Source organism: Perca fluviatilis, chromosome 14 (assembly GCF_010015445.1).
Source record: "Perca fluviatilis chromosome 14, GENO_Pfluv_1.0, whole genome shotgun sequence".
In the NCBI taxonomy this organism is placed as follows: domain Eukaryota; kingdom Metazoa; phylum Chordata; class Actinopteri; order Perciformes; family Percidae; genus Perca; species Perca fluviatilis.
Genome location: NC_053125.1, coordinates 29,193,357 through 29,215,072, shown reverse-complemented (window position 1 = coordinate 29,215,072; position 21,716 = coordinate 29,193,357). Strand labels below are relative to the sequence as shown.

General features: G+C 40.1%; 3 protein-coding genes and 1 long non-coding RNA gene across 5 annotated transcripts in view; 1 reads left to right on the top strand and 3 right to left on the bottom strand.

Moving 5' to 3' along the window:
• LOC120573012 overlaps positions 1–4,311 on the bottom strand; it is a 24,657-nt gene extending 20,346 nt beyond the window's left edge. The window contains exon 1 of the long non-coding RNA XR_005641586.1: positions 4,200–4,311. This is a non-coding gene — a long non-coding RNA (uncharacterized LOC120573012). The remainder of the gene's footprint in view (positions 1–4,199) is intronic.
• LOC120572807 (sialoadhesin-like) overlaps positions 1–21,716 on the top strand; it is a gene marked incomplete in the record, with an annotated part of 288,199 nt that overhangs the window by 171,349 nt on the left and 95,134 nt on the right.
• Positions 1–21,716, bottom strand: part of LOC120572882 — a 62,438-nt gene that overhangs the window by 21,708 nt on the left and 19,014 nt on the right. The window lies entirely within an intron of this gene.
• On the bottom strand, positions 12,549–21,263 carry LOC120572868 (CD276 antigen homolog). Of its 2 annotated transcripts, none has more exons than XM_039822375.1 (7): positions 21,162–21,263; positions 19,041–19,204; positions 16,460–16,786; positions 15,978–16,040; positions 14,837–14,944; positions 14,048–14,200; positions 12,549–13,242 (listed from the first exon to the last, which is right to left on the bottom strand). In XM_039822375.1, exons 2-7 carry the CDS (start codon positions 19,129–19,131, stop codon positions 13,232–13,234), a joined length of 753 nt encoding a protein of 250 aa, XP_039678309.1. In that variant the 5' UTR covers positions 19,132–19,204; positions 21,162–21,263; the 3' UTR covers positions 12,549–13,231. The 2 variants fall into 2 exon arrangements, with proteins under 2 accessions (XP_039678309.1, XP_039678310.1); XM_039822376.1 differs by having other exon boundaries at positions 16,460–16,783.

Sequence of the window (21,716 nt, the reverse complement as noted above, 5' to 3'; positions counted from 1 at the left end):
CTCGCTTATTTCTACGGCCCATATTTTCTGATATAAAACTAAAATTGATCACGGGTCAAACTGACCCAAAGTCAACACAAGGGTTAAACATAAATATATACTGATTTGATTTGACAGCAAAGATAACGTTGGCAAAATAGGCTACAGAATATTTTGTTCTGTATGAACGGTGCAATATTAGAAAATCTATTTTTTTTTATTACATTTATATCTGCATTTGTGTCAAAACCTCGAGACTTTCATACATAAACATGTCATTTATTAATATGCATTTGTGTTTAAACGACATATAAACATCTTTTCCTATTCTATTTTGCCGTGAAAAATAGGCGTCAGTTCTATTTCTAGCATATATGTGTTTTCAGCACGGCTCGAGCCGTGTCTGAGACGTGCGTGTCACGCAGGTAGTGTGTAAACTCTAACCTGTTAACATGGGAGCCGAAATATATAATAGCCTTAGACAGGCTGGCAGGATTGTCGTGGAAACCGTAGGAACCATGTGTTACAGTTTTTTTCGTTTCCCTACACAGAAAATGCATGAAGAGGAGCATGTCTCCGATGTGTCGTTTTTGTCGGATTTCTTGGGTGGCTGCAATTAGAAGAAAGAACCTCTCTCTGGTCCAGCACAGAGACACCACACCAGCGGTGTCAAGTAACGAAGTACAAATACTAATATAATGGTATTTTTTCCCCAATTACATTACTTTTATACTTTAAGTAGTTTTGAAACCAGTACTTTTACACGTTTGCTTGAGTAAAAAGCTTGAGTTGATACTTCAACTTCTACAGAAGTCTTTTCAAACCCTAGTATCTATACTTCTACTTGAGTAATGAATGTGTATACTTTTGACACTTCTGCACCACACTGACTGGAATACAGAGATAGAGCTTTTAGTTAAAGAGTAAGATCCTTTTAGTTTAACATGAAACAGCCCCAAAATCACCATCACCAAACTCCACCAGACTCCATGTAAATAATCAGGACTTTTAGCGTGTATAGAGCCAGCATATCTCCACCAGACTCCATGTAAATAATCAGGACTTTTAGCGTGTATAGAGCCAGCATATCTCTACCAGACTCCATGTAAATAATCAGGACTTTTGGCTTTTGTGTATACAGACACGCATATCTCCACCAGACTCCATGTAAATAATCAGGACTTTTAGCGCGTGTATAGAGCCAGCATATCTCCACCAGACTCCATGTAAATAATCTGGACTTTTATCGTGTATAGAGCCAGCATATCTCCACCAGACTCCATGTAAATAATCAGGACTTTTAGCGTGTATAGAGCCAGCATATCTCCACCAGACTCCATGTAAATAATCAGGACTTTAGCGTGTATAGAGCCAGCATATCTCCACCAGACTCCATGTAAATAATCAGGACTTTTAGCATGTATAGAGCCAGCATATCTCCACCAGACTACATGTAAATAATCAGGACTTTTAGCGTGTATAGAGCCAGCATATCTCCACCAGACTACATGTAAATAATCAGGACTTTTAGCGTGTATAGAGCCAGGATATCTCCACCAGACTACATGTAAATAATCAGGACTTTTAGCGTGTATAGAGCCAGCATATCTCCACCAGACTCCATGTAAATAATCAGGACTTTTAGCGTGTATAGAGCCAGGATATCTCCACATGTAAATGGGTGAATTAAAAGTTTATTTCAACCCAACCAGAGTGGTGACTGTTGGAACAGTGGAAAGATGAACCAAGACGGCTTTTAATTTATTTTGTTTCTGTCCACTGTGAATGAAGTGTGTTTTAACGTCATTAAATCACTGATTATTTACATGGAGTCTGGTGGGTTTGGTGAATTTGATTTTAGGGCTGTTTCATGTTAAACTAAAAGGATCTTACTCTTTAACTAAAAGGTCTATTTATGTAGGTATCCTTTCCATAATGTTGTCAGACACTTATATAATAATAACTTATATACTAATAATCTCAGTCTGTCAGCGGCAAAAAGCAGAACTTTCAGTGGATGCTAACTGATTAAAACTGGACCAGTTTCAGAAATTGTTGTTCCTATCAGTGTTCCCAGTAAGGGCCGCTTTCTTCTTAATTTTCTCGTAATTTCTCCGTTTAAACGCCGTGATAGTAGGCTCGTTCGAGATGAGCCAGACCTGCGCAGAATCGATCACCGGCGATCGGCGCCCAATGCATGCCGGTTAGATTTGTGTCCGACTTGATCCCGAATTGCTCTGACGTCACGCACACGTGGGCAACGATACTCTCACGAGACCAAGGCGGCCACAGTTCTGAGACGCAGGTAGCGCAGTTGCTTTTCACCAACTGCAAGAGCCAGGCGGACGCAGGCAGACCATGTCAATGAGGCAGACCCAGTGCATGCTGGGAAACGCCGGCCTCTCAGCCGATTGGTTCAGAATCGACTCAACATGATGACGTTTTATATACACTTTTTATTGATTTGGAATCGGAGGGATCTCAACTGTGATTTGTCTGATTTAAAGGCTTATTGTGTACAGAACACATGTTGTGTGGCTGATAGTGATGTTTGGAAGTCAGAGAGACTAAATCTGTTGAGATTACAGATCATCTACAGTGTGTTAATTAAAATCAGCAACAGATCACATGTAGAGAATTTTGACAGCTACTCTGTCATAATAAAATCAACAGGAGATTGTGTAGGAGCTGATATATGGGTCTGATAACATTTTATTAAATTGGAATCGGACCACCAGTGTTTCTGTCACTTCCTGTTCAGCCTGAAGGCTGCTGGAATCAGCTGGAAAACCAAGGGGGTAATGCTGCGTTCCAGACACAGTTTTTAACGCGCAAGTTACGACTTCAAGTCACGACTCACGAGTTGGTAGCATTCCAGGCAAAGTCACCACAAACCCTTCTACCTAGCGGCTACCTAACGTTTACGTTAGCTATCTAGGTTACTTTACTACTGCCTATTTATGTCTTTTTATTTCTACTTATCACGGTTAATAAACGGCGTCTGTACAGCATCAACAAGGCCATTGTCGCTTGTGTGTGTGTGACGTCCAAAACTGTAACTGGGAGTACAACGATCTGGTAAGAGTTCACGGGTAGTATGTTACGGGTTTAACTGCCGTTCCAGGGCACTTTCACAGGTAGAAGGTTGTGAAAACACGAGTTACGGGTTGGCTGGAACGCAGCATAAGCTTCGCTTCAGAACTCGAACCTCCTATGGCGCCATTTTGTTGCTACCTTGCCATCACCTCCCGTTAGCATTCCACTGACTAGCATTCATTTTGGCGTTATATACTGTCTACGTGGAAAACTGTCACACAAAACTTTATTATTCAAGTACAGATGCACATACACATTGAAAACATAAATTTAGTATTATAAAATACATGAAAAAGGGGCGCATGGATATACATTAAAGAGGTTGTAAGTCATTGTAAATGTTCAGAGTCCAGATGGTTTTCTTATTTGTCAGTCCTATTAAAGTTACAAAATATAATTACATGTAATTTTTAAAAGAATATTCGGTTTTCTTTCAGACCATTTACATTTATGGATATAACGTTTTCCAAATAAAATTAAAAGATTCTAAATGAAAACATGGCATTTTATCCAAATCAAAAGCTCGCCTTTGATGTAGCATACAATACTGACTCAAGTGATTCAAGTGAATCGCACAACCCGGATCAGTTTGGTGAATGACTCAGAATAACCTGAATCCTAAAAAGGAATCGAGTTTGCCAGGCCTACGCGAGATAAGCTCATGAACGAGTGTAATGGATGTAATGTTGCTACCGGTTGCTACGACAACACAAAGAAATTGTTGCTAGTGCGCGTGTCCACCGTGACGTCATGGGGCAAGAATGCGGAAAAGCCGAGCTCCATGTTGTCTTAATGCGCTTTTGAGCACTCTCATTGGAACGTACGGGGCTTCCCGCCGACCACTGTATCCAGTTCTCTTAATACATCCATGCTTTACAGGCGAGGCGCAGTTCATCTCGAACGAGCCTAATTCCTCGTATGAGCCGCCTTGCATTCCCTGCTCTGTCTGCGTCGCTCCGACGAAAATTGTCAAGTGACAACGTTAGCGGCTATCGCTAACGTTGGCTAGCTGGTTCTGATAGTACACGTTTATTATGCCGTGTCGCTACCGCATGCTCTCGTGCACATGTTAATTAGATTCAGGTGTGCTGGTAGTATACAATACCATTCTTTAAACGGCTTACTTTTTATTCCTCGATGCCACGTGTGTCCTTACGGCTCCATGTGCTCCACCATGTGCTCCCAGTGTGCACCCATGGATGTATTAAGAGAACTGGATACAGTGTTCGGTGGGAAGCCCCGTACATTCCAATGAGAGTGCTCAAAAGTGCATTAACCCTTGTGTTGTCCTTTGGGTCCCGGGGCCTGTTTCACAAAAGCAGAATATATAAATCCAGGATAACTGATAAAGCGAGGCTTGACCTAGTCTAATCTGTGCATCCTGGCTTGATGCGTTTCACGAAGGCCAAGCCAGGCTGAGGAGGAGCGACTAGGTCGAGCCAGGCTGAGGAGGAGCGACTAGGTCGAGCCAGGCTGAGGAGGAGCGACTAGGTCGAGCCAGGCTGAGGAGGAGCGACTAGGTCGAGCCAGGCTGAGGAGGAGCGACTAGGTCGAGCCAGGCTGAAGTAATTCAGATAGATGCGCGTCCACGGCTTTCCTCAAAAGACCGCGAGGTCGATCACAGATTTACTGATGCCAAAATGGAGAATACGCATTGTACATACTTTATACAGAGTGAGCAGCAGCTTCTTGTGGAAGTATGACGACGTGAAACACATTATTTGTATAAAAAGAAAAGAAACATGGCCGCTGTAATGAAACAGCGAGAGAAAGCGAGGCAGACGATCACGGACCGACTGAATGCGTAATTGTAGCCTAAATATATACATTAACTGACCACGGCTCTGAACTGAAACCCTCATAATCATTCCATTCAAGGATTAGGCTACTAATCATTTGCACACATTAACAGTTGTACTCTTTGCCTTAAAAGTGAGCAGAAGATAATGTTACTCAGGAAATTTACAATGAAGATCAATTTTCTACAACGCCAGAATATGATGCGTAAATATCTCTTTCACTCTGTCCCTCCCTCTCTCTCTCATGGGCTAAAATATAAGTTTCCTAAGTCATTAACTTCCACTGCTCGCTTTTAATGCAAAGTGTACAACTGTTCGTTTCTGCAAATGACAGTGACTCATTGAATGGTTTCAGTTAAGAGCAGTAGTTCATAAATGTATATTTTTAGGCTATCATTCAGTCGGTCCGATATCTGCCACACTTTTTCTCGCGTTTCATTTTTTTATTTTTTATAGAGGCCGAGTTTCCTTCTCTACATATTATATGCCTTGCTCCCTGTATATGTGGACATAGAAAATAAAGACACTGAAGAAATTGGACTCTAAAATCTAGAAACTATAAAGATAATTAAGTGATAAATCCCATGCACACTGTAAACATGAATGGAACAGAGTATATTCATCAGTTATTTCCCCCCAAATATGAGGTCAAAAACCATTGAGGTGTCCTCTCCCTGTTGTTACATGAATGTACAGTAGTCTACATCACTAGATAGTTACTGGTCCAGTGAACTAAGACTATCATTTGGGAGGATTGTACAATTATGATATGTTCTTAAATTGTACAATCCTCCCAAATTATATTCCCAGTTTACTGGACAACACAAATTGTGTGCTAAGAATGCCAAATACAATGCACATGGAAGTGGAACAAACATGATCCTTATTGTTAAAGAATTTAAAAAAAATTAATCAACTAAAATAATTCAAGGTGCATTGGCCAACTATAGAAATGTACAGCATTGTATGTATTGCCGTTAGTAACAGACTTCATTTAAAACACATTTGAAATGTTATCAGCCTTTTCTAATTATCTCAACAACTGCCATAATATATTCATCAAACTTCTAACAACAATATGAACAGCAGTCTTCATACAGCAATATAACCGTAACAATGACTGTCACATGAATAATTATAAATAAAAAAAATAATGGTCACAACTTTAAATAATAACAGTACTTAAATAAACAGCAATATGCACCTGTTGTATTTTAATCCAGGCTGATAATAACAATAGGGTAAAACGAGTGCTGGGTGATCAGAAAAGGCTCCAGGATTAAATAAATCCTGACTGTTAGCCTGGTCAGGAGCAGGCTAGCTGTACAGAATAAATCTCCATGGTGATTTATGTGCCTCCGCTTTCGTAAAACCGAATCAAGGCTTAATTCATCCAGGATAACTGGGAAATCCCGGCTTAATCCCTTATCTTGGTTTTGTGAAACAGGCCCCCGGAGACCCGAAGGACAAAACAAGGGTTAATACAGCACCTTAGTTCTTGTTTGTACAGCATTTTGGTCAGCTTAAACTGTGTTTAAATGTGTTCTAGAAATAAACTTTACTTACTTACTTTACAAGAAACAGGGTTTAGAGAGCAATTCTCAACAAAGTAAACGGAAGTACATAATCCTTGTGTTGTCCTGGGACCCGAACTGTCTATGGACCCGAAGGACAACCATTGACATATATATAATGGACCAATAGACCCTGTTGCTCTGGACGGAGACCAGTGAAGGATATTAGAAGCACTTTTCCGGTGATCTCTTGCTTTACTGCGCAGCCTCCAACTGAGAGAGACAACCTAAATGTGACGTGAGCAACGTGTCTGAAAGTTGTAAGTCTTCTGGTAGCTGTGCCAAGAGAAATCTCAATCATTTCCAATCTTACAGAGACGGAGTGTGTAGGTATATGTAAGGAGATAACATAGACACAGGCTCATTATTGATCACTATAGTGTTAATTTTGTCACCTATTTTTAATTTAGTCTTAGTCTTAGTTTTGTGCCAAAAAATTTTGTTAGTCAAGTTTTAGTCGACTAAAAGTCTCATCATTTTAGTCTAGTTTTAGTCAAAAGAGAACTCAAGGTATCTTAGTCAAGTTTTAGTCGACTAAAAGTCTCGCCATTTTAGTCAAGTTTTAGTCAAAACATTTTAGTCTTTTTTTAAATAAATTATTTTTGATAACCATTTCAGTCAAATAGTTATAAAAATAAATAAATGCTATAAAGTTATATAAATATTGAGCCTCTTCCTTATTTCACCAGTAAATGACAAAAACAACCACTGCATGGGGAAAGGATATTTTACAATAAAATAAATGCAGCACGAAACTGGCTAGGCGTATTTCAAGTGAACGCAATATGTGTTGTTTTTCAGACAACGGCAGCTGCAGACTGTCGTACGTCTCGTGTTGGAAATAGAGACAAACCTTTACACCGTTTAGCTGTCAGCATTTTAACTGTGTTAAATCCAACTGCTAGCTAACGGTAGGCTAACGTTACCTGCTGCCAAGTGTAGTGTTAACTAGCGCCCTGTGCAGCGATGTTTCGGTTGACTATAACGTCCGTTTAGGAGCATCAGAGAGAAGCGCAGGCTATTCGGTCCGGTAGATAACGGTCGTTAGGGCACCTGTCGGTGCCGTAGCACCAGGTCTCGGTAACAGCTGAATATTCAATCTCATGATGAAAAAGTAGACGATTGTAGATGAAAATGAAGAGAGATTTTATCTTAGTTTTTATTTTATGCAAAACATTTTAGTCTCGTCTTTTTTCTTCAACAATAATGCATGTTAATTTAGTCTTAGTCAGCGTTTTTGGACATTGGCGCAGTCTCGTCTCGTCTTAGTCATGGAAAAAAAGGTTGTTGACGAACATATTTAGTCTCATCTCGTCTGACGAAATTAACACTAGATCACTAACATGCTAGTTAACATTAGTAATTAAACCTAAATAGCTAACGTAAGTCCAAACTGCCTGTGAGCTTCTCCTGTACTATACGGTAATTCCTCTACTGTGTGACACAATCGTTAGCCTATTTTTACAAAACCGTCTGCTATGGAGCCATAACGTGAGGTACAAGGTAATGGAGCCTTTTATACATTGTCGTGTTTCTTAAATAGAAATAAACAACGGACAAACAGAGTCTTTAAACGCTTCAGATGTAAAGTTACTCGCTGTCAAAGTGACGTAAAAAAAAATGGCGGTCAGTGGAATGCTAACAGGAGGTGATACCTTTGTAGCAATAAAATGGCGCCATCGGAGGTTTGAGTTGTGAAGCGAAGCTTACCCCCTTGCTTGTGTGCACCCTTATATATATGTCAATGTGTGCACCGTGGTGTAGTCTATTTCCGCACTTTTCTTTTTTTTTTACTTTATTATACAATAGTGATACAAACAAGGCATAATGTCTTTGTACATATGTCAAAAACGTGTTTACAGCTTTGAGGTAGAGACAATGTATACAACAAAACATAAACAAAGAAAATAAGATACTAGCTGTCTTTTTAGTCCAGTAGGGACTAAAAAGGAAGTCCAACAAATAAGAGTCTCTTGACGTTTTCCTTTGTCATGTATTGTAAAGATGTAGCAAAAAGCTTAAGCTCATTCCAACTGTTGATGTTGTGGATGGTTTGACCTTTTAAATATTTGCACCTATGAATAAAATGTTTACAGTGCTCAATCAAGTTATTTATCAAGAATTCTAAATTCTTATCCTTCAAATTCTTATCCTTCAAATCGGTCATTAATCGGTTCACACTGAAAGAAAATATGTTCAACTGTCTCAATATCGCTCTCACAGAAAACACAGGAGTTACTTTCACAATTATATTTTACATGTAGGGAGTGATTCGTTGGATAAATATCATTTAATGTTTTAAATGTCACTTCTTTAGCTTTTGGTGGGAGAGGATACTATAAGGATTGTTTCCTCATCTCTCGTGTCTCTTCACCACTATAGTCTTGGAGAATATATTTTCTTTTCAGTTGAAAGGGATAATATTTTGTACATATTACAGGCCTTATCTCTGACATAACATTTGCATGAACCAAAAGTTGTTGGGTCATTGTTTTAAAGCACATGTGTCAAACTCGAGGCCCGCGGGCCAAATCCGGCCCCTTGCAGATTTAGATCCGGCCCGTATATCAATTTGGGTTCACAATACATTTTGGCCCTCCTAGTTGCGCGCCAAACCAAAAACACGGGAACATTCATACATACATATGACATACCATACCTGACATAACATACCTGACATTTAAAGCAGAAATTGGCAGATTTGCCGACTCAGAAACTCAGAAGTCCCACCAGAAGCAGATAGAGAGTTTTTATATTCAGGCTGTGAAACAGGTTGTTGTTATAAACATTTTTTTTTTTGCTATATTTGCTAAATTCTACGATGGCTAAGGAGCTCTTTTGAAAAAAAAACAAGAACTCTTTTGATGACTTTTGTAGGGCTTCATGTCAACAAAAATGTGACAAAAAGCAACAAATTTACAAGAAGGTGACAAATGTCTGAGAAAGCCACAAAAAAGTCGGAAGAAAAATTTGTAAATAAGCTACCAAAATGTTTAAAAAAAAAAAAGGGACATTCAGTAACAAAAGCACGTCAAACTCTCCATGTCTGGCCCTTGGTGTGATTCTCGTTTTCCAGTGTGTCTCTCTGGGAAAATGAGTTCGACACCCCTGGTTTAAAAGGGAATTGGAATGGCTCGTATCACCTTAGTGTATTCTTTAAACGTGAACTCAAACATTCTCAACAACAGAGAGAGAGAGGGGGTGGGGGGGCTCGGTAGGCCTAGTCCGAGTCACAGTCTACTACTTTCTCCTTGTACTCCACTACATCTCAGAGGTAAATATTGTGCTTTTTTTTTTTACTCCCACTACAGTGTTTTCCCCTCGGTTTGTGGAAGACTTTAGGTACAAGTTTTTCAATGACAAGTCATCATTTTTGAACCATTATTATATTATTATTACCATATCTGTGTCTAAACGTTGGAAAAGCTAGAGCAGATAATACATAAATAACCTCCTTCTTAAGCTACATGAAGTATTTAAAAAGCCTCTTGGATCAGCTGGAAAATGCATCGCCACAAAACACATTACACCATGGAAAAAGTCATGGAAAAAAAGGTCGTTGACGAACATATTTAGTCTCATCTCGTCTGACGAAATTAACACTAAGCTGCAGTACCCAACATGCCACGTGGCTTAGCATGCAAGTTCTGCATGGGACCGGTGACCATGCACCAATCCTATTAATCAAAATGATCGTTTCATGTAGAGCAGCAACAATGCAATAACATGTTTAGCCATTACTAATCACCCTCTCTATTGAAGGCTTTAACCTAAAACTATCTTCAGCTCTAAAAAGAAAAAACAGTCTCCTCTTCAAATTTACAATCATCACTGTCACTTTATTACGTCAAATGGTAAACTTCATCTGTCAGGAGTGCAAGATAAAAAAAAAACACATACAAATGTACAATGTAATGTAAAAAAATTAGAAAAAATAGGTCCGTTCACATTTCTAGTTCCTAAACAGCATGTAACAGGCAGCTTTGGTCAGTATCTGTCGTACTGTTCATGTGCAAAATTATGAGACTTTAAAAGCCAGAGCAAATTATTTCATAGAAATGCTGCTTGTGCAGGTAGCAGGCATTCCTGGTTTTTGTGCAAATCTACAAATAAAATGGGCAAGCAACGTGGCCGTGTTACTTCCTGGTGTGCTACGTAACACGGCCTGGCCCTCAGAAAGCTGAGTTTGTTCTAAACATTTTGATAAGAAACACATTATAAGTTATAAGCTAATGCACTTAAAAGGTGAATTTAAGAAGGTATGTAAAACTCGACAGAACTTGACATGTAATGCAATTGTGTTTTTCCCTTTTATAATGCTAGCTGGTTGTCCTTTCTCAGTGACATTTCACATTCTCAAGGCTGCCATGTGCGTCTGTGTGAGATGGTATTTGGCACCCCGAAACTTAATTGTGTTCTTCATCTGGATTTTGTAGTTAAGGCGGTGAGTATTTGATACAAAAATACAATGTTTGAAACTTTGACAAAGATGAAAAGGGCACTCCAGCGATTCGGTATTGCACTTTCTTTACATTCTCGTGATGACGTCACATCAAGAATAGAATTCTACAGCTTTTTCATACTGGGTCGTACCAAGTTAGCAGATAAACTCTTACAGCCCTTTTAGGCTACAGGGTAGAGCCTACGTGCTACTATAAAATCTGCCTGTAGTATGTAGTAGCACTTTTTCAAGTGTTTACATTGCATATTCTTGGTTCTATATAGTTTGCAGTAGGGATGTCCCAATTAGCTGAATATTTAAACCAGGTCCCAGTCCGACACTTGTATTTGCATAGATAATACAGCTACTGGCTCGGATGCAATACTTGCGATCGGGACATCCCTAGTTTTCAGTAAATATTTTACACATTCCATCGTCTTCATCATTTTAACTGTAAGCGTAAAATGACTTTGGCTTGACCCTTAAAGCCGCCTATAAATGATCCGAGGTAAAACAGCGAGGTAGAGCAGAGTGCAGGAACTTGGTGTACGTAATTATTGCGGTTGCGCCTTGATCACCTTCCCTTCGAGTTTCTCCACCGCTCTCCCTAAACAAAAGGCACAGCCAGCGCAGAGCAGTTTGATCGTGGATCATGTGTAGGCGGCTTTACTCACCAATTATATGGGCATATTCCTCGTATGTGAACACTAACGCTGGGTGGTGTGGCCTAAAATTCCTAGAGGTGTAGCTGGTGTTTATACCGTCCAGCCGTAGTGAGAACTTACTTGAAATGAGCCTGTTTCTGATTCTGAGGATGATTAGCTACGATTGTTTAAAGTGATGGTTCGGAGTAATTTACCCTAGGGTCCTTTGCAACCCCACCACACCCCCCCCAGACTAAAAAAAAAATTTCACCTGGGTCTAAACATTGGGGGCGGTTAAGTTAGCGTTAGCCGCTATTGAGCGGGGCTGGTCGGACTCATCGTTAGTATTCTTACGATTCTCACTATTCCGGAATCATGCAGCTATACTAGGTAGTATATATAGGTTATGCTCTCATAAAACGATGGATTGGAAAGTTTGTAAGTACACCAGAAGTTTATGAACACTTGCCTGCTCTCTTCAGCTCTCTGTTGCTGCTGCTGCTGCCGGCAGTTAGACGAGTGCTTAGGGACCGTCTACAAATTACTACACCGAAAAGAGATACAACAAAAATATGTATTAATTTAATGATTAAATAAGGTAATGTCTCCAAACTTACCTCAATTATTAATTGTCTCCTGCTAGTTATACTACAGCACTTACTTTAAAAAATAAGTTAAATTAAAAAATATTTTTGTTGCATCTCTTTTCAGTGTTGTAATTTGTAGACGTCCCTAAGCACATGTCTTACAGCAGCAACAACAACAGCAGAGAGCAGAAGCCAGCAGGCATAAACTTCTGGTGTACTTACAAACTTTACAATCCATCGTTTTATGAGAGCATAACCTATATATACTAGTGTAGACCTTTGGTATCATTTCGGGCATTATTAGTGGGGTCATTTAAGAGATACAAACGTGGGTCCATTAGCCCCGCGCTAAGCTATTCAGCGGCTAACGCTACTCTACGCTAACTCGCCCAATGTTAGACCCAGGTGAAAAAAGCTTCTGGGGGGGTGTTTGGCTCGAGGTCATGGTGCAAAGGACCCTCTGTTGTGACAGTTATAGCAGGGCAGTGCAATAATATTTACCTTAGCTTGTTTTACTGGAATGTAATAATGAAGTACTTTTGGCAGGGAAAGACTTGAACAGACTTTGAGAAAACTCGTTAAAGACATAACGTTAAAGACATAATAGGTAAAGACTGGGGATCTTGCAGAGTCCCACGTTGCAGGACTACAACCAAATTTGTTTTTGAAAAATTTAACCTAGCTTAACTTTAGCGTAGGTTGCAATAGCAACCATAAACACCAGTCTCTAGCCGGTTTGCTGCTTCCCGTTTGGTGCTGGAGGGAGACTGCCCATTGGTTGTTGACAATGTTCACATGATTTAACTACACTACTAAGACTTAAAACTTACTTTAAATTAAACACGTTTGATTTTGTCTGAGCGTCCAGACGGGAAAAGACTGACTGGGAGTGAGTTTTATGACCTTAGCAAACGATGGAGATGACGGGAGCGCCCCGATTCTAGCAAAACTCTCAGGATTTCATTATTATATTGGACATTAGTCTGTGACAGTGGAATCGGTCAAAAAGTAGTTTGGAGACTGGCCGCAGACTGGACATAAAGACTACAGATGTCCCTGCTTCACATGTTGACATCTCCTGGAGGATTTGGCTCCCTGATCCCTTCCAGTCTCACGTGTTTTCTGTGAGAAGATAAAGTGAAAGTAGTTTACAAGGCAGATAATGAAACCCCCAAAGTTCATTATCAATCACACAGTCACACATAACCAGCTGTAGTTCTGGGTCAAAGACCAGTGTGCAGTCGATACATGTTGGCTGTTTATTTATTTTGAGTTTTGAATTTGGAGAGATTTCAGTCCCTTGGCTACCTCATTTAACCATGGACACAATCTTCTTTCTCATTTTTAATATTTTACTTACATGTGAAGTGAGAGCCATTAGTGAACGTTGTGTGTGCCATGCTAGCTAACAGGCCTTTGTGTTGATGAATAAAAAAATGGTATTGATTTACACGGTGCATACGACAAAGAGAGAAACCGACTGACTGGCCTCTAAAGAATCGATTACGAAAAATGCCTCGTCATTCAATTCCCAATTTCAATACCTAAGGAGTAAATCTCATCAGCGTCAGTGAGCCAATCGGCACGCAGCATGCTTCTACCAAGATGTAATAATGTCTGTGATTAGCTGTCCAACGTTACACAGAGACGGGATCACGTAGTAAGAGGTGGAACATAAATAAAAACATTTATGCCGTTGCCGTATGTTGTGATATCTTTTTGATTGTTCAAAATTGGTATCCAAAAAAGTATCGTTTAGGAGCAGGTAGCGAAGTCACGGTATTGGTATCGGTACCGGAAATGTTTGAATGATACCCAGCCCTAGCAATGAATCTCTTTTTGTGCTTCCAGCTTGGTTGATGAGACTATCTGCCCCCGTACCCTCCACATTACATCAACATTACATCCTAAAAATCATCTGGCTTACCTTGGTGTCCAGTTCTTCCAACCTCCGTACGCCCTGGCCTGGGCTGAGCCACCGGATCATCTGGGTCGATCTGCAGAACAACTTCACCAGATGGACAGCAGGGAGGGCGTGGAAAAGGGAATGGCCAGGGCCGCTTTCCACCCAAAACTTCAGCTGAAAGAGGAAGAGGATGGAATGATGTGGAGGAGGGGGACAGTCTTCCCAATGTTTAGGTTAGGTTGTCTATTTTCCAATGATCTATAACACTTTGATATTTTACTCTCAGATACTGTTGACCAAAATAAAAATATACGCCCAGATCAACATCCAATACAAGGCTGTAACTCCCTGAGGTTGCTCCAAAACCTTTTCACTCACAGACTTTTTTTTTTTTTTCCACTGGGCATTTTTGTCTATGTTCGCACAAAGATAACAACGCATGGTGGTGACTTTACACTGCACCAGAGAAAAAGCATAGCTTTCCTTGAATCAGACGATGTATAACACTTACAACTGACTGAAATTGGCAAAAATATGAAAAATATGTCCGCGCCACACAAGGCAGCTTCATAGTTAAGGTACGGTTAACGCTACTGAAAGGCACAATGACGTGTTGACTTGCGTAATATGAAATAACTACTGTTGAACTGAGATGTTTGGGCAGGACATATCACGCTGAGGGGAAGATTCAAAAAGTCACCCAAGATAAGAAAAGCAGTTTGATGGAATAGGAGACACAGAAGAGTTACAGTATTTAACATTATGTGATGGCTTCACCGATTAGTTTACTTATTGATTAGATTGGCTTACAGCACGTTTTACGCTTCCAGATCAGAATGATGATGATGATGATGCCGACGATGCCGAAGACGATGCCGACGATGCCACCCGGAGGAAAAGTGGAGTCCTTGTTACCACCTGAAAGAATGGAGAAGAGATGTTGAAGGGTAACTACTGTTTTTTTTTTCAACCTGGACCCTATTTTCCTATGTTTTTATGTCTACGTGACTGATGGGAACAACAATCGTTGTTGCAGTCGCCAGCTACAATGTAAATTAACAGGACAATTGTCCAGCTTGTATTTACGTCCACTAAAGTGCTTGTTTTTCTACCGACGGGCTCAGATTAATATTCTAAGGGCGTTTTCACACCTGTAGTTCGTTTGCTTTGGTCCGAATCAGTTGGTGAGTTAGTCAACTTGGAGCGATTTGCCCTCGGTCTGTTCGGTTTGGTTTCACACCTGGAAAATCTCGTAAGAACGTCCACTCCTCTTATTGGTCGGATGTGTCTGGGGGCGGGAGCAAGAAAGTAAATACAGGAAGAAGGTCCTGTGTTCTGGACTAGTGCATATTTCTTCCATCTCCATGGTCAAACCAGCTCATTTCATTAAAATGATCAGACATTGTTTTGCGAGAGACGTTACTACGTCTGCTCTGGTCTCCGAGACTTGGCTCTGCTCTGCCGGTGTCTGTCTCCAATTTTAGCGGCGGCTGGTTTGACCACGGAGATACGAGTGATGGACGGCGAGCTTGACTGCTGTCTATTACTGTGATAGGAACGCTGCAAGCGGCTACAGTTTGCTGCTCTGCTGCATCCCAGATTGCGAACCACACCTGACTACAGGAGACACTAGCTCAGACTGGAGGAGTAGGTATAGTTGGTGCGGATCGAGTACGGATCACGTTCTCACCACAAACGAACCGCTGCAGAGTTCGATTGAAAGCGTACCGAGAACACCTCTTCATGCAGGTGTCGGTATGCTTGTGTAGTCCGCTTTTGGTGCGCACCCGAGCGCGAATGCCGCGTTCTCACCTGCCCTGACGAACTGCACCAGCGGGACATAACCGAACTAAAGGCTGTCGGTGTGAAAACGCCCTAAGTGTCTGACAACATTATGTATGTCCCACCTGGGACTTGTATAACGGAGCAGGTTAACAGTCTTTGGCTTTACCTGGAGAGTTGGTACTATCTGATAGATTGAGTTGAGTAGTGTTGCTTCTTTCATGTGGATGGACTGTAGAAAAAAGGATTCAGACAGCAGCAGATTAGTTCTAAGAAAACCAGTGCAGGCATTAATTACATAGCTAAAAAGACTGCCATGTTGCACTTTGACTATAGTAACATCTTAAATTACATTTAGTCTGATACACCACAGGCCGCAACCAGAGACAGCCGTGGTGCGTTTAGGCTATGTTGACACTTTTTGAAGTTTAAAAAGTTCAACTTTTTCTTCAAAAAAAACGCCCTACGTTAAGAGCTTTTTTGACAGCCAACCAATGACAAGTGGAGTAGCCAGACTTGTCTTTCCCCCCCTCCCCCAGAAGGCCAAATCTGAGTCAGGAAAAACCCTGTTTCTACTACTGCTTGTTTAACTTTGAAACCGATTGTGTACATTTGAGTTCATCATGATTAAAATGCTTGCAGTACACTTACCGGTCAGGGATATAAAACAGTGTTTTGTCTCATCTCCAATTCTAACAGTACAGCGGTATCTCCCAGTATGAGACATCTTGGTTTTCAGACGCAGTGAACAATTTCCTGTTTCCAGTTCACTGTTGAAAAGAGATGTTCTGTCTTTGTAGTCCTTCCCCTGATCATCAAACTCATGTTTTCCCTTACGGAGCAAATGGACATCAACGGTATCATTAAGCACCCACTCCACTTTGTTGCCGACATCCATTTTGGGCACAGTCCAACACGGTAGAATTACTGTCTTGTCAACTTCTGCATCCAACGATGTATCTGGGCACCGTAATTCTGCTGAAGAAACGCACAAAATAAATGTTGGCCACATTGAGCCTTTGTATTGTTTTAAGGCGAGACAAGGCAGACTCCACAATCGCTGTCTGCACCCTGTCATCACATATACCATCGGAAAGCTCTCTCTCTCTCTCCTGTGTAATGCTGTCGGATCCAAATATGGTCATTTCCTTTTTATCAGCAACCAATCGTGAAAGTAAAAGGGGGGGATTTAACTCGATTTAAATGCGCAATCTCATCGGCTGATGCCAATTTCCGACAACGTGATTCGTTCAGAATCGTCACGTGACGCGCTCTGACATTTCCGCGGTAGTTCAGAATGTCGAAAGAAGTGCGTCGAAAAGGGTCAAAAATCACTTCAGAGAAGACGAAAACAGTTGTCATTAGCAAGAAGACACACGCTAAGACAGCAGATGATGAAATGCCTTCACATAGTACATTGATGCGTAAACTGTCGTTCAGAAAACAGGAGTGTTCAGACAGCGGAGGTAATCAGACTGACTCTCTCTCTCTCTCTCTCTCTCTCTCTCTCTCTCTCTCTCTCTCTCTTCTCTCAGCAGTTTACAGAAAGTCATAGCCTACATGTTGAAGTGTATTTTTATCTGACCATTCTATATAACTTTTATTTTGATTTCTGAGGCTGTCATATGTATTCGTGTGCACCAAGACATTACATGAATTGATAAAAAGATTTCTAATTGATCTGGAGTGCCGAGGTGGTCGCCTGGGGCAGAGGGGCCGTGAGAGAATTTTCCTGTCTAGATTGATTTATGGATATTTGGAAAGAAAGCTGCCAGACAGGTTTTCTCACTCTTACACTCCATAAAATCTTTGTTTACACTTCCAACATTTTTTTTCTCCAAAAATGACGATGCATTTGAGAGCGCAAAGAACTGATTGTCTGTCCAACGCGCCTGTCACAACAGACGTAGTTAGGGACCGTCGTAAAATTGCAATACCAACTATTTCAATCTTTAATAGCTTTTTTGCTGTTCAGCATAGAAATCTCAAAACACTTCCATTATAGAGAGGGAAAGCCATTCAACATTTCACAATTGTGAATTAGTAAAAATAGAGATGTATAGTAGCCAATAAAGATGGTTTCAACATGTTTCTCATTAATGAATATATATTGACATCAAACCACCTGTAATATGTCTCAGACATCCTCTCACAACTTTCACAGCTTTTAGTTTGTGTAAAAAATACTTTGAAAATACCTTATCAATATCCCTGACCTGTTGTCTAAAGAAATTCTCGTTAAAAAGGTTATTATTTCAACACGTTTCTCATTTATGAATATATTGACTAACTAAGCTGTGAAAGTTGTGAGAGGATGTCTGAGACATATTACAGGTTTGTATATGTCTCACGGTACGTGTCCATATACGCGTTGTTTTCACGGATGGGGTCGCCCCGCTTCCCAGCGTTGCACGCTAGTGGGCTCGCCACCAGTTTCTCTTCCCTGACCAATCACAAGCATAGAAAACAGTCTCCACCCTCCTACAACTGCGATGGCTGCAGCTGATTGGATGAATGTGTCACGTGGGGGCTGGCTGCTCCCGGATTTCAAATTTCAAAACCGACTGTAACGGAGGCTCGTTTGGAATAAGATCTCCTATTAATGAAAATAGTTCAACGAAAACGTGTTTCTGAAAACATTTTAAGCGAGAAATAGGATGCGCGGCTGCTGAATCGGTCTTCATTTCAGATCGACAAAGGTCAGTTTGAAAGATAAACTTTATTAAAGCAGTGGCTGAGCTCAGGTCTCAGCTGTCTGCTCCTTCCACACATGCACCGCAGCCCTGAACTTCTCTGATATTACCCGGAGGAACTGTATGTAAGAATGCAAAATTTGCACAATTTACCTTACAGCAGAGGTGTACAACTGAATGTTTACTCAGAGTTCAATGTTCCTACACTAGTTCAGTTAGTATTAGTATAGTATTAGTATTTTGTATGTCTTTGAATTGTTTTTACTTGAATACATTTTCAAGAAAATAAATAAGAACAGTTTTCATTCAACATTGTGCCCATTATTATCATCAGTGATTAAGTAACTCTGACTTTTAAAAACACATTTTTAAAGGATATCGTCTAATTATTGTTATCGTCAAAATCACCAAAAATAGAGATATTGTTTTTTGTCCATATCACCCACCCCTACTACACACGTGCTGGAAGAGCTACAATTTTACATAGTGAAACATTTGAAGGACAACTTATTACAAGATCATTCTCCTGCTGAGCTCACCTGTGTTCCTAACAGCGTCAGTAGTCCGTATCCATATACTGACCAGCAGAAGTACACCCAAAATCTCTTTCATCCTAAAGGACCCGTGCATTCCAATGGTTGAACAGAGAACTTGTTGTTGGTACTCGCTTCTTCTTTTTCTTTGAGGTTTTTTTGGCGGTCAGCTGAAAGAGAGGGAGAAAAAAGACAAGAGGAGAAAGGGTTAGGCCGGTTACACACTGGAGGCGTCGCGTGAGCGTGGCGCTTTTGGTTGCGTGTCGGTTACGTGGAATATTCTACGTCTTTACACACCAGAAACGTGTCTGACGCGGCGCTGCTACTGCTGCTAGCCTTGTCTGTACATAAATATGTTTCCCATTGATAAAATGAAATACCATGTTGAACGTAAATATATACTGATTTGATTACAACAAAGACAACGTCGGCAAAATAGTCTACAGAATATTTCGTTCTGTAATATCGTTCTGTTGGTGCAATATTTGAAAATCGATTTGTTTGTTTTTTTAATGACATTTATATCTGCATTTATGTCAAAACCCAAACACTTTCAAACATCAACATGTAATTTATTAATATGTAATTATGTCAAATTGACATATTATAAATATCTTTTCCTATTCTATTTTGCCTGTCGCATGAAAAATAGGCTGACTGGAAAGGATCCCTACAGAGATAGACCTTTTAGTTAAAGAGTAAGATCCTTTTAGTTTAACATGAAAACAGCCCCGAAATCACCAACAGCAAACCCACGAGACTCCATGTAAATAATCAGGACTTTTAGCGTGTATACAGCCAGCATATCTCCACCAGACTCCATGTAAATAATCAGGACTTTTAGCGTGTATAGAGCCAGCATATTTCCACCTGTCTCCATGTAAATAATCAGGACTTTTAGCGTGTATAGAGCCAGCATATCTCCACCAGACTCCATGTAAATAATCAGGACTTTTGCGATAACGTATACGCCAGCATATCTCCACCAGACTCCATGTAAATAATCTCAGGACTTTTAAGCGTGTATACGGACGCATATCTCCACCAGACTCCATGTAAATAATCAGGACTTTTAGCGTGTATAGAGCCAGCATATTTCCACCAGACTCCATGTAAATAATCAGGACTTTTAGTGTGTATAGAGCCAGCATATCTCCACCAGACTCCATGTAAATAATCAGGACTTTTAGCGTGTATAGAGCCAGCATATCTCCACATGTAAATGACTGAATTAAAGGTTTTATTTCAACCAAACCAGAATGGTGATTGTTGGAACAGTGGAAAGACGAACCAAGACAGCTTTTGATAGTTTAATTTTGTTTTTGTCGACTTTGAATGAAATCTGTTTTAACGTCATTAAATCACTGATTATTTACATGGAGTCTGGTGGAGTTTGGTGATGATGATTTCTTGGCTGTTTCATGTTAAACTAAAAGGATCTTACGCTTTAACTAAAAGGTCTATCTCTGTAGGGATACTTTAATAATGTTGTCAGACACTTAGAATAATAATCTGAGCCTGTCAGCGGCAAAAATATCACTTTTAGTGGACTCTAACTGATTAAAATTCAGAAATTGTTGTTCCTATCAGTTTTTCCCAGTAAGGGCCGCTTTCTTCTTACTTTTCTCGCAATTTCTCCGTTTAAACCATTGACATATATATATATATATATATATATATATATATATATATATATATATACCGTATAAGTGTTTAAACGCCGGGATAATTCCTCGAGCCGTCACGTATTCCCTGCTCTGTCTGTGTCGCTCTGACACAGTTGCCCCTGGCAACCGATAAGAATGGTCATGTGACAGGAAGCTACCTCATATACTGTCTATGTTCTCAATACACGGAGAACTCGCCGTTCATAGTCTAAAATATTCACTAACGTAAACCGTTCACCGTTTAATGCTTCTCTAAATGAACGACGGTTGTATGAAGAGAACCAGAGATGTATCATGTCGTGCCACTACTAGCTATCGCGTTAGCTAGCTAGCCGGCTAGCTTCCGTGGGTCTGATAGTACACGTTTATCATGCTGTGCCGCTACCGCATGCTCTCGTGCACATGTTGATTTGATTCAGGTGTGCCGGTAGTATACAATACCATTCTTTAAACGGCTTACTTTTTATTTCTCGATGACACGTGTGTCCACCGGTGTCCACAGTGTGCTCCACGCATAGACAGTATATAATGGACCAATAGACCCCGTTGCTCTGGACCACGGAGACCAGTGAAGGCTATTAGAAGCACTTTTCCGGTGATACCTTTTTTTTTTTTTCTTTTTTTTCTTTTTTTTTCAAAAAACTTTATTATTCCAATACAGAAAACATACATACATACAAACATGGAAAAGGGGGAGCATGGAGTTTACATCAAAGAGGTTGAAAGGCATTATAGATGTTCAGAGTCCGGATGGCTTTCTTATACGTCAGTCCTTTTAAAGTTTCAAAATATAATTTAATGTCATTTTTAAATTGGTGAATATTTGGTTTGCTTTTACACCATTTACATTTATGGATATAAAATTTCCCAAATAAAATTAAAAGATTTAAAATGAAAATATGGCATTTATTCACATCATTTCCTTCATAGTAAAAAATAATGTCACTACTTTGTAATTTTATCTTAGAACCACACAATACATAAAATACATCCTCCACATCAATCCAGAACAATC